Source organism: Brassica napus, chromosome C5 (assembly GCF_020379485.1).
Source record: "Brassica napus cultivar Da-Ae chromosome C5, Da-Ae, whole genome shotgun sequence".
Taxonomy (NCBI): domain Eukaryota; kingdom Viridiplantae; phylum Streptophyta; class Magnoliopsida; order Brassicales; family Brassicaceae; genus Brassica; species Brassica napus.
The window spans coordinates 14,329,804-14,343,206 of record NC_063448.1 but is presented as its reverse complement, the minus strand read 5'-3'; the positions used below and the strand labels follow the sequence as shown (position 1 = coordinate 14,343,206).

The 13,403-nt window shown below is 37.8% G+C and overlaps 2 protein-coding genes across 2 annotated transcripts; one reads left to right on the top strand and one right to left on the bottom strand.

The window, feature by feature from the left end:
- Window positions 1-41: 41 nt before the first annotated feature.
- LOC125587097 lies at window positions 42-3,671 on the bottom strand. Its single transcript, XM_048757242.1, has 3 exons — window positions 1,754-3,671; window positions 768-1,684; window positions 42-611 (listed from the first exon to the last, which is right to left on the bottom strand). Exons 1-3 carry the CDS (start codon window positions 3,669-3,671, stop codon window positions 42-44), a joined length of 3,405 nt encoding a protein of 1,134 aa, XP_048613199.1.
- Window positions 3,672-9,244: 5,573 nt separating this feature from the next.
- On the top strand, window positions 9,245-12,330 carry LOC106452052 (patellin-2-like). Its single transcript, XM_048756836.1, has 4 exons — window positions 9,245-11,052; window positions 11,133-11,260; window positions 11,345-11,480; window positions 11,789-12,330. The coding sequence occupies exons 1-4, from the start codon at window positions 9,394-9,396 to the stop codon at window positions 12,035-12,037; spliced, it is 2,172 nt and encodes a 723-aa protein (XP_048612793.1). The 5' UTR covers window positions 9,245-9,393; the 3' UTR covers window positions 12,038-12,330.
- The last annotated feature ends 1,073 nt before the right edge of the window (window positions 12,331-13,403 follow it).

Sequence of the window (13,403 nt, the reverse complement as noted above, 5' to 3'; positions counted from 1 at the left end):
GCATCTACTCGGTTTTTTTTTTTTTCTTTTTTTTTGTTTTTTTACGAGTAAAAGCGTCTTAGATGCTTTGAGTTCCATGCTCTAGGCACTTCTTCTCCGTGTGACGTTTGAAGTCGGTAGACGCCTGGTTTCACAACTTTGATGATTTTGTAAGGTCCTTCCCACATAGCGCCGAGTTTACCGGCGTTCAACTCCTTATTGTTTTCGAACACTTTGCGCATGACAAGGTCACCGAGTTCAAGGGGTCTGGCTCGGACCTTTTTGTTGTAGTAACTCTCAATCTGATGTTGATAGTTTTGGATTCGTAGCAGAGCTTGGTCCCGTCGTTCTTCAATTTCGTCGAGGACATCAAGCAGCATCTCCTTGTTGAGTTCGACGTACTGGGGCATTTTCGAGCGTCGGAGGCTTGAAACGTTAACTTCTGCGGGAGCCATAGCTTCGACACCGTATGCAAGAGAGAAAGGTGTCGATTTGGTCGACCCTCTTGGTGTTGTGTGGTGGCTCCATTGAACTCCGTCGAGTTCGTCGGCCCAATGACCCTTTTTCTGGTCTAAATGTTTCTTAATGCCGTTGATGATGAGCTTGTTGGAGGATTCCGCTTGGCCATTTGCCTGCGGGTAACGAGGGGTGGAGGGGCTTAATCAAATGTTCCATTTGCTGCAAAACTCCTTGAAGTTGCCTGACATGAACTAGGATCCATTATCAGTAACGATTTCATAAGGTAGACCGTGGCAGCAGATAATGTTTTTCCAGACGAAACCACAGACTTCTTTGTCGGTGACTTGAGCGTAGGCTTCAGCTTCGATCAATTTGGTGAAATAATCGGTGAGGACGAGAATGAAACGCCGCTGGCAGGAGCAGGGAAGAGGTCCTATGATATCCATTGCCCATCGCATGAACGGGTACGGCGCGAACGTCGTTCGTAACATTTCAGTTGGACAATGGATGCTTGGTGCGTGCCGTTGGCATTTGTCGCAGCTTCTGGCGTAGGACTCGCAATCTGCATTCATCGTCGGCCAGAAGAAGCCTAGGATTCTCACTTTAATTGCTAATGCTTGTCCGCCCGAATGGTTTCCTCCAGCGCCTTCGTGTATTTCGGCCATAACCCTGACCGTTTCATCACCATGGATACATTTGAGGAGTACTTTACTCGCAGTCCATCGATGGAGTTCGTCGTCTAGGACGACATAATGGGCACTGCGTGTTTTTAGTCGGCGGGCTGCCAATTTCTCGGTTGGAAGTTCCCCCTTTGAGAGATAGTCGATGAACTCAGTTCGCCAGTCGGGGCCGAATTCATCAGTAACGAGCGTGTCGGTTTCGGTGACTGGGGCAATGACGATGGTTTGGTCCGTCGAGATATCGATGCTCAGCTTCTCAATGCGATGTATTGGAATGGTTCGTTTAACTTGGTCCCGAAGCTTGCTTCCGAGGGCTGCAAGGGCGTCGGCGCAGACGTTTTCTCCTCTGGGAACTTTGACGAGTTCGAAGAATTCGAACTCTGCGGCTAAGCCCTGTACTATCTTGAGGTAGGCGTCCATCCGATCGTTGCGGGCGTCGTAATCGCCGCTAAACTGACTGGCGACTAACTGCGAGTCGCAGTAGGCACTTAGGAGTTTGGCCTTGACAGCTTTTGCTAGGCGGAGTCTAGCGATCAAAGATTCGTATTCTGCTTCGTTGTTCGAGGCTGGAAAGCCGAAGCTAAAAGACTGTCTGATCAGTTAGTCGGTCAGGGACTGTAGTTGAACTCCGGCACCTGCGCCCCTGTTAGTCGAAGATCCGTCGACATGCAGTGTCCAGTTTGGGTTCGGGAGTGTGAGATCTTTCTCCAACTCCGGGGCCAATTCGATTAAGAAGTCTGCAAGAACCTGAGATTTCGCTGCTGTTCTGTTCTTGTAAGTGATATCAAGCTCACCGAGTTCGATAACCCACTTCGTTAGTCTTCCGGACCTGTTTGTATTTTGAAGTATTGTTCGGAGGGGCTGGTCGGTTAATACTTCCACCGAATGTGACTGAAAGTACCAGCGAAGCTTTCTCGCCGCTTCAACGACCGCCAGCGCCATCTTCTCCAGAGTTGGGTATCGCGTTTCTGGTCCGGTCATGCGCCTGCTTGTATAGAAGATTGACTTTTGCTCACCACGGTCCTCTTTTATTAGAACGCTGCTGACTGCTGCTTGTGACACTGTGACGTAAAGAGATAGAACGTCGCCGATATCTGGCTTGGCGAGAACGGGTGGTGTTGTCAGATAATGCTTGAGTTGAGTAAATGCCTCCTCACATTTCTCATCCCAGATAAACCTTTTGTTACCTCGCAGGAGATCGTAGAATGGCAAGCATTTGTCGGTGGATCTGGAGATGAACCGGTTGAGTGCAGCTATCCTACCCGTAAGCCGTTGTACTTCTCTACTGTTTTTTGGGCTTGGGAGGTTCAGGACCGTGGAGATCTGCTTCGGGTTGGCTTCGATTCCCCGCTGCGTTACTATGTATCTAACGAACTCGCCTGAGGAAACCCCGAACGTGCACTTTGCTGGGTTCAGTTTCATGCCGTATTTGTTGAGAGTTTCAAAGCAATCTTGCAGGTGTCGGAGGTGATCAGCGGCGTGTAGCGACTTGACAAGCATATCATCGATGTATACTTCCATGGTGACGCCCAGCTTATCTGCGAACATTTTGTTCACAAGCCGTTGGTAGGTTGCTCCTGCGTTCTTCAAACCGAATGGCATGACCTTATAGCAGTAGGTTCCTCTATCCGTGATAAAGGCCGTTTTTTCGCGATCGTCGGGGTGCATCATGATTTGGTTGTACCCAGAGAAAGCGTCCATGAAGGTGAGCATCTCGTTTCTAGCCGTGGACTCGACTAAACGGTCGATGTTGGGAAGATGATAGTTGTCCTTTGGGCATGCTTCATTTAAGTCTGTGAAGTCGACGCAGACACGCCACTTCCCGTTCTTCTTTTTGACGACTACTGGATTTGCTAACCACTCAGGGTAGCGCACCTTAGCAATTGAGCCAGCGCCGAGCAACCGGTCGACCTCTTCATTTACAGCCTTTGACCTATCGGGACCGAGCTTGCGTCGCTTCTGCCGGATAGGCTTGAATGTCGGGTCGACGTTTAGTTCGTGAATTGTTATGGCCGGATCAATTCCTTTCATATCTGACATGGACCACACGAATGTGGACACATTCGCCTTGAGAAAGTTGAGAACTGACCGCTGCGTATCTTCAGACAGATACGCACCAATCCTTGCGGTCCGGCTTGGATCGGTATCGTTAATAGGTAACTCGAGAACTTCGCCTTCCTGGGAGCAGGCTTTATAAGTTGGAGGAGAAACGGAGTTAACCGATAAAGACGATCGTTGGAGTTTAACTGTGGCGACTAGGAGTTCCCTAGCGGCTTTTTGATCTCCTCGCATTGTTTTGATTTTTCCGTCCGTACCGGAGAACTTGACACACTGGTGATAAGTAGATGGAATGGCCTGCATTGAGTGTATCCAGGGGGTTCCAAGTATAGCGTGGTAAGGGGCCTTCGTGCTTTTAACGGCAAATTTGACAGTTCGAGTGACTCCACATGCGCGTACCGGAAGGCGGATTGTTCCTAGTATTGTTTCGGAGGATCCGTTGAAGCCGGTTAGTGTTCTGGAGGATGGTTTTATGTCGTCGAGATCGACTCCCATCTTCTGCAGAGTTCCTCGGAAGATGAGGTCGACGGAGCTTCCTGTATCGATGAGGACCTTGGTGACGTCGTACTCCCCAATTCCAAGGATTACAAGAAGAGGGTCGTTGTGGGGTACGTGAACCCCCTCCTCAGCGTCATCCGGCGAAAAAGTTATCGGAGGGTGATTTGTAAAAAGAAGTTCAATTTATTTTCATTATTTTATAAATTATTTAAATGTTCAGTTATTTAATGTATATAAATGTTTTGAAAGAAAATTGTTATAAATTATTAAAAAGATGAGTTCAAATGTTTTATCTAATTTGGACACAAGATTAGTATTAGTGTTGTTTGAAAACATAAATAGTAGTATAAAGATATGAGTATATTGTTTGAAAACATTGATAATATCATAGTAGTATAAAAAAATAAATATTAGTGATTTAATGTTTTAACTATAAAGTAGAAACATGTATTTTATTTAAAAACTTACAAAATAAAAGTTTGGTTCAACACAGTGTTTCTGTTTTAATAATATAGATTGATAATATTTATCATTGATATGTACTTTTGGTTAAAAGGTTTATCATTGATCTATACTTACATATATATAACATAAACATGTATATATATCAAAATATGCTAAAGTTTATCGACACAATTTTCACTTTTATAAATTTAAAAGTAAATAAATGGTAAATCATAATCCTTAAACCACAAATCCTATTAAGTAAGCCCTAAATCCTCAACGTTAAAAAAAAATCATGAACTTAATCTGGTTAGTGTACAATATACTATCTATAAGAGAACTAACATGAGAAAGCTAAACTCTAAACCATAGTGTTAAAGAACAAATTAACCCCTAAGATTTAAATATTACTAATACCTAAAGGCAAGATCTTAATTGTGCAATGAAATGAATTAACTATTTAACTATATCTTGATTCACGCTTTGCAAGCGCGAATTATTTTAAGCACATCACTAATAATTTAACAAATAGTTTGTTAATTTGTAAAAAAAATTTGTATTTTAAATATTTTTGCATTTAAATCAATCCTTTTAAATTCGACCCGAACATGCAGTCAAACCGGTTAATCCGGTCATCTGATAATTTGATTTAGGTTTTTAAAAATATCTATATTTGAAAAATCACTAAAACTCGAAACTAACAGATTGAACCGATGGATGACCGATATGTAATCCAATTTGATTTATATTATTATAGTTTCATAATTTTTCACCTTTTAATCCAACTTTTATTGTTCATCGTTTTACAATTTTATGAAATTATAACGTTTCTACAAAATTTTGATAGAGAAAATGATAGATATAAGATAATTAACAACTGTAAATATGTCTTGATCATATTACTCCTTTTTATATTGCTTGATTAATTTTATTAAAATTATGTTGTGTAATTTATCGTGTTAATAATTTATATTTTATCGGTTTAAATTTGTTGTTAACAATTAGTGTTAAGCATTTTTCTTTAGATAACATATATTTGGAACATTTTTCATAATTATCTTGTTATTAGATTTATTGTACAATTTATAACGTATATATATACATATATTTATGTAATGGCTATTATTGAATTATTATGTTACTTAAATAAATGATATAACTATTATTTAGTAATATATATAAGATAATCTGTTAATTTAATTAATTTATTATTGAATAAAATGTTTTTGTAGTATTTAAACCTGTAAAAAGAAGTTCAATTTATTTTCGTTATTTTATAAATTATTTAAATTTTCAGTTATTTAATGTATATAAATGATTTGAAAGAAAATTGTTATAAATTATTAAAAAGATGAGTTCTAATGTTTTATCTAATTTGGACACAAAATTAGTATTAGTGTTGTTTGGAAACATGAATAATAGTATAAAGATATGAGTATATTGTTTGAAAACATTGATAATACCATAGTAGTATAAAGAAATAAATATTAGTGATTTAATGTTTTAACTATAAAGTAGAAAGATGTATTTTATTTAAAAACTTACAAAATAAAAGTTTGGTCCAACACAATGTTTCTGTTTTAATAATATAGATACATTAACTATCCAAAATTGCACTAATAAGTATTAGTGTGTTTATTCACACAAGTTAACCTTGTAGCTAGTTACTGTTAATTTATCTTTTTACCAGGTTAAGATCTGCGTTTTGCACGGGATAACTATTATATATATATTATTTTATGTATTATATGTTTTTACATATTATGAAATAATATATTGAATAACTAAAAGTTAATAACTATTACATATATAATTAAATTAATACGAACATATAAATCAATTTTATTAATCCAAACAATATATTTTTTTTCTATTTGATAGGATATGTAATTAAATTTAAATGATATTAATATACATAGTGCATTTTTAATATTAATGTCTATTAAATGATGCTTTCTACTGATATCTTTTTTGTTTATCATTTGTATATTTATAGCAAAAAAATTCATTGTGGGATTAATAGTTTTAATAATTTATAATTTTTTAAAAATTAAGTTGTCAATGTTCATTCAAAGCTTTTATCAAAAAAAATTGTTCAAAGTAAATTTTGAAACTAAAATATTTATGCATTTTATATGGTTTATAGTTTAATTTAAAACGATATATATATATATATATATATATATATATATATATTAATCTTAATAATTAATTAAATTAAATTTTTACTTATATGATTTTGTAATCATTTGTATTTTGTTATAACAAAAATTTTAAACCATAGATCACAAAATTTGAATGTAAGACTTTTAACAATTTTACTAATTTATAGTCGTTTTAAAAAATTCAAAATATAACATATACAGAAAAATCTAAATGTTTATTATATTGTTATTACGGTTGTTTAATTTATTTTAATAGTTTAAAATTAAACAAATATGATAGAAGATACACTAATTTTTATAAAAAAATTATTATTGAAAATCATTAATTGTCATATATACTTTAAACACATTAGGCAATTCCGTAAATTTTATTTAAGGAAATAATAAAGAATATTTTTTTGACGACGAAAATAATAAAGAATATTAATAATGAATTTATGGTTAGTTTACAAAAAAATTTATTATATAATTAGATGGACCAACATATTTTCTAATGATGTTAAGAATCATCCTAGTAATAACGCGTGATTACAAAAAGAAGTTGTAATGTTTTTTAATTAATATATATATGAGATATTAAAAACTTTTCCCGAACTAAAGGAACATAAATTACTAAACAGTGAAATGCGACTTTTTAGGCAGTTACCAAACTGTTGCAGTGTTGCCATTTGGAACATGAAGTTAGCAATAACGCATATTTTTTTCGCATAAGAAATGTTTTGTCATTTGAAATATAAATTTCACTTGATAATATTGTGATCGCATATGAAATGTTTTTCTAAGTGTAATGGCCCATCTGAGGAGTTGTAAGATGTAACGCTGAGGTGTGTGTGGTAGGCCTACATGCATCAGTCCGCTTATTAAATTTTAAAACTATAAACCTAATACTTATCGTGACAGCTTCATTCTCTTGGTATTTCCCTGTTGATATCAAATCTTACATTAATATTGAATTTCTACAAATAAACATTTAATTTTTATTTTAAGATTACAACGCACCAAATATGGGTCCAAATTTTATGTTATAAATACAAAATCATTAGACGCGTTCGTTACGTGCAAGGCAGTCCGTAGATGTGTTTATATGTGTGACATCCTCTCATGACATGCTTTTTATAGTTATTAAATGAATATTAGGTTTGGTTTGTAGCAAAATTAATACTCCAGTTAGCTTAAAATTGAAGAACATATTTTATGCTTCAATGAGTCGTTGCCATGTAATTATTATGTAGTTTGACTTTTTATATTAAAAACATAATAATTTCACATCATGATTTAGGTCGAGTTATATGTATGCCAGGTTGCACAACGTGTGAAAAACATTCTCGTACTTTTACTATAAAGACATGAACAATTTGAACTAACAGACAAAGGGTTGGTTTCTTTTAATACTTTTCGACAAATGACAACATAACTTGACTGTTTTTTTTTTTCCAATTGAGTTTTCGTTGATAACTTTGGTAAACACACAAGAAAAGAATACAAATGCCGGCGGAAAACATGAATATCCCCGGAAACCAAGCCCACACAAGGGAATCAAAAGTCCAAGAGACAGACTACTAATAAACGAAGCATTAAGCTATAAATTAAATTCTTTCAACTAAAACATAACCTATGAATAGATAATAGAAACCATACTTAATTGTCTTACGAGTAGCCGGATGTCTCGCCACAAACAGAGCAAGAGAGCATGAAAAGTAGAAGTTCTTCATGAAGAGCAAGAACCATCATCTGAACCACCCGTTCAGGATGACCACACACACCACACACCACCACTAAGACGAAGCCAAGACATAAACCAAGAAGAAACAAACACCCGGGAGAGCTGTTATCTCAACCACGCCTTCATCTGGACACTACAAAGCCTCAACCTCTTTCTATTGCTTCAACACCTAGAAGCAACCGAGGAAATCTGGAGACCAAGAAAGATCAGAAGTAACATTTATTCGAAGGGCAGGAGAAGAACGTCTTAGAACCTGAGAGACTTAGAGGTGACTTGAAACCAACTCTTCTTCACGACACTAACCTTCAGTAGCTCTCCACATACCACTACTACTCTGCTTCACCGTTGCTTGAAACCAACTCTTCTTCAAGCCACCGTGGAAAACATAACTTGACTGTTTTCCAGTTTTCTTTTCCATCTTTTAAAAAAACAAATCTGTCTTCTCTGAGTCCTGACCAATGATATACATTTGCATGGACAATTGGACATCTATCTTGCAATCAATGATAATTATGTTGGTTGTTTTGCATGTAATTGACTATATTATGATTTCACATATGTATGTAAGAGTTATACCGCTTGTAGATTATCGAATCATTTTGATTTATAATCTTATGTTCACTAAAAGGACAATATACTCGAGTAAGAAGATGATAATTTGATTATTAAGTCACCCAAACAAGAAGACCAAAGAATCAATTCCTTTTCCTTTTGTTTAATCCCAAAACCTATTACATAGGTGATGATAACATGGTGTCATGATTTGACAAAAACTACTTTAACTATTTTATTGAAACCCTGATTAACCCCTTTTGTTTTTAATAAGATCAGCTCTTCTATCATATTATCTTCCTCTCCCAAAATATTCCACTTTTCTCCTCAAACAAAAACAAACATATCATTTTCATGATTTGTCCTTAAATTTAGAAGTTTTCTTTATGCGATGTGAAAGCATAACTCGTCTCTCTCGTGTCTTGCATATAATATTCAGCCTATCAAGGTGGTTATAAAATGAAAGAAGCTACTCAAGAATATCCTTCCTTCCATATAAAAGTCTGAAAATCGAATAAGAGAGAATATGATTTACTAATTAAAAAAAAGTTGTTGATTAAGTTAGTTTTAAAATTGAGATGTGCGATCTTTTGAGAAGCCCAAAGACGGCCGTTTTAGAGAAAGAAAAGGGGACCCACTAAGAAAAGTATCGAAGAAGTAGCTGTCTTAACAGCTCCGACCAGACTGTTTCTCTTTTGCTCTCATAGAACATCTCCTCCATTTTTTCTCTTCTTCTTATTTTTTTATAAAGACCTCTTCTCTTCTCTCTTCCCTCTCAACATTCCATCTCTTTTCTCTCTTTCTTTCTCTGATCATTGAGAAGTCCGAATCAATCATGGCTCAAGAAGAGATACAGAAGCCTGCTGCTTCGACCACCACTGCTCCTGTTCCGGCAAAGGAGGAAACTCCTGTTGTGCCGCCGGTTAAGGAGGTTTCTGCACCTGTTACTACGGAAAAATCAGTGACAGCGCCTGCTCCTGAGTCCAAGGAGGAGAATATTGTGTCTGAGAAAGAGGCGCCCGTTGTGGTGACGGAACCGGAGGTTACAGTGGAGGAACCGGAGGTGCCGGTGGAAAAGGTGGAAGAGATCGTGACGGGAAAAGTGATCGCGCATACGGAATCGTTTAAGGAGGAAGGCTATTTGGCTTCAGAGTTGACGGAAGCTGAGAAGAATGCTTTGGCCGAGTTTAAGGAGATGGTGAGGGAAGCATTGAACAAGCATGAATTCACCGCTCCACCTCCAACTCCGGCGAAAGAAGAGACAGCCGAGGAGAAGAAAACAGAGGATACAGAGGAAGTGAAAACAGACGAAGTGGCTGAGACCAAAACAGAGGAGAAATCTGCTGCTCCGACCGCCGCAGAGACCAAGAAGGAAGAAACATCCGCTGTTTCTCCTACGGAAGAGACCAAACCAGCTGCTCCTGCCGCCGAAGAGATCACGAAGGAAGAGAAACCGGTCGCTCCTACTCCTGTGGAGTCAAAACCGGCTGCTCCGGTCGTAACAGAGACAAAGAAGGAAGAGACACCCGCTCTTGTAGAGACCAAACCGGCTGCCCCGGTCGTCGCAGAGACAAAGAAACAAGAGACACCCGCTCCGGTCACCACTGAGACCAAGAAAGACGAGAAACCGGCTCCGGTAGAGACCAAAGCGGCTGCTCCGGCCACCACCGAGACCAAGAAGGAAGAGAAACCGGCTCCAGTAGAGACCAAACCGGCTGCTCAGGTCACCGCCGAGACCAAGAAGGAAGAGAAACCGGCTCCGGTAGAGACCAAACCGGCTGCTCCGGTCACCACAGAGACAAAGAAAGAAGAAGAGAAAGCAGTCACCTCTGCCCCTGTAGAGACCAAACCAGCTACTCCAGTCACCACAGAAGTGGTAACAATTGAGAAGGCTTTCGCAGCTGAACAAGAAGAAGCAACCAAAACCGTCGAAGCAATCGAAGAAGAATCGATCGTCTCCATCACTCTTCCAGAGACGGCTGTCTCAGTAGAGCCAGAAGAAGTCTCGATCTGGGGCATCCCACTTCTCGAGGACGAAAGATCCGACGTAATCCTCCTCAAGTTCCTCCGAGCCCGCGACTTCAAGGTCAAAGAAGCCTTCACCATGCTGAAAAACACGGTCCAATGGCGCAAAGAAAACAACATCGACGACCTCGTGGCAGAAGATCTCCAAGGGGCCGAGTTCGAGAAGATGGTGTTCACTCACGGAGTTGACAAGCAAGGACACGTTGTGATCTACAGCTCGTACGGTGAGTTCCAGAACAAGGAGATTTTCTCAGACAAAGAGAAGTTCAACAAGTTCCTCAAGTGGAGGATTCAGTTCCAAGAGAAGTGTGTGAGGTCTCTTGACTTTAGCCCCGAGGCTAAGTCCTCGTTCGTGTTCGTTAGTGACTTCAGGAACGCGCCAGGGCTCGGCAAGAGATCATTGTGGCAGTTTATTAGACGTGCCGTTAAGCAGTTCGAAGACAACTATCCTGAGTTCGTCGCTAAAGAGGTAAAGACATCAACATTTTCATCATGATTACAATTTTTTTTTAAAATGTTAATGTGTAATTTGAGGTATATATGTGTCAGCTGTTCATTAATGTCCCATGGTGGTACATTCCTTACTACAAAACATTCGGGAATATCATTATATCTCCAAGGACAAGGAGCAAGATGGTCCTTGCTGGTCCATCCAAAACCGCTGAAACCATATTCAAGTAAATAATGTTTCATTGAAACTTATGTATTAATGTTTCTCCTCACACACTAAGCTTTATATACTGTTTTTTTTGATGAAACAGATATGTAGCTCCTGAAGTAGTCCCGGTTAAATACGGTGGACTCAGCAAAGAAAGTCCATTCACCGTTGAAGATGGTGTCACCGAGGCAGTAGTTAAATCCTCAGCTAAGCATACCATTGAATTGCCTGCTTCCGAGGTATGTATGCTCTCCGCTGTTTATTTGCGTTTGTTTAAAGCACCTTTAACGCAGAGTTCTAATAACAATGCATTAAATGCAAAACATAAAAAAAAAATGTTGAAAAGAAACTTTCATGCCAACTGTTATTTTATTATTCGTTTATATTTTCTATTTAAATATATGATTTAACTTTTTTACAAAATAATAATACTTTTTATAATATCCCAACCGATGGACATGCTCTTATAATTTAGTTTTACATTTAATGTCTATTTTTCATGAACTCGTAATGTTGAAATAATAGAAGATAATGTTGCTACTACTAGGGTTCCACGCTCTCGTGGGAGCTTAGGGTTTTGGGCGCGGACGTGAGCTATGGTGCTCAATTTGAACCAACCAACGAGGCAAGCTACACCGTGATCGTCTCTAAGAACAGGAAAATCGGTTTAACTGATGAACCCGTGATAACCGATTCTTTCAAGGCGGGTGAACCGGGAAAGATCGTCATTACGATTGATAACAACAATACGTTTAAGAAGAAGAAGGTGATCTACAGGTTCAAAACGCAAGCATAAGACATATGTCCCTATCTTGAAAAGAAATATGGTTATTCGGGTCAACTTTTAATTAATTTAAATTAGAATTTTCATTTGTGTATGTACTTTTTGAACCTCAAAAGGGGATTGTGTTTTGTTGATGTTTTTGATTTGGTTTGGTGATGGGATTTTCTTTTCTTTTTTTTGTTAATGATTCCTATATATACAAATGTTTGTGTGCCGAGATGTGATTACTTGGCAATTTTCTTTTGTTTCGAAAAAATATTTGATACTTGACGATTTGTGTAAATTTAAAACTATGTTTGTGTGTTTCCAGTTTAAGAATCGATCTCGCATCAGATAATTACGTGAATCAAGTGTCTCATACTTGTTTTGACTATAAATTCCTAAATCATATGTTCTTATGGAGTAGGATAGACTAATCAATTTTGGTTCATAAACTAATAATCAATTTTGGTTTAAAAAAAGTGTCCATGGTTTAAAGTTTGACATTTGTGGCTTATGATTTTGGTATTTGTAGCTTAAGGTTTAGTTTTCTCATGCTATATCTCTTTTATATTTACTATTTATCAATTAATCAGTTTGGACTTTGGATTCACCAGTCTTTAGTTTTGGTTTTGGATTCATAATTTATAGTTTGGGATTTAGGTTTAGGATTTACGGTTTGGTGATTTAGGATCTAAGTTTTAGGTTTTAATTTTTAGAGTTTTGAAACTAAAATTGTAAAAATGAAAAATGATAGGGAAATAAAGTACAAAAATAATTAAACACAGAAACACTAAAGATATTAGTACTGAAAAACGATAGCTCGAAAAACTTGAAAAATGACTGGCCACACCGGAAAACGATACATGAACTCTAACTGATGTGTAACGTTTACTACAAGATCAACTCCAAGATTCTTACCAAGAGACTGCAACCCTTGATGGCGAAGCTGATTTCCGAGAACCAATCCGCCTTTGTTCCGGGCCGAGCTATCGGAGATAATGTCCTTATTACCCATGAGGTTCTCCACTATCTCAAAACATCCAAAGCGAAACAAAGATGTGCCATGGTAGTCAAGACGGATATGAGTAACGCTTACGACCGGCTCGAATGGGATTTTGTCTCACTGGTGCTAGAACGGTTGGGATTCCACCACAACCTGATAAAGTGCATAATGCATTGTATCTCTTCTGTTACATACTGCTTCCTCATTAACGGCTTGCCTAGAGAGAAGGTAGCACCGAGTAGAGGCATTCACCAAGGCGATCCTCTCTCTCCCTACATATTCATCATGTGTAGCGAAGTTCTCTCGGGACTATGTAACAGAGCGCAAGAAGAAGGCTCACTCCAGGGCCTGCGAGTAGCTCGAGGTAGCCCCCAACTATCTCACCTCTTTTTT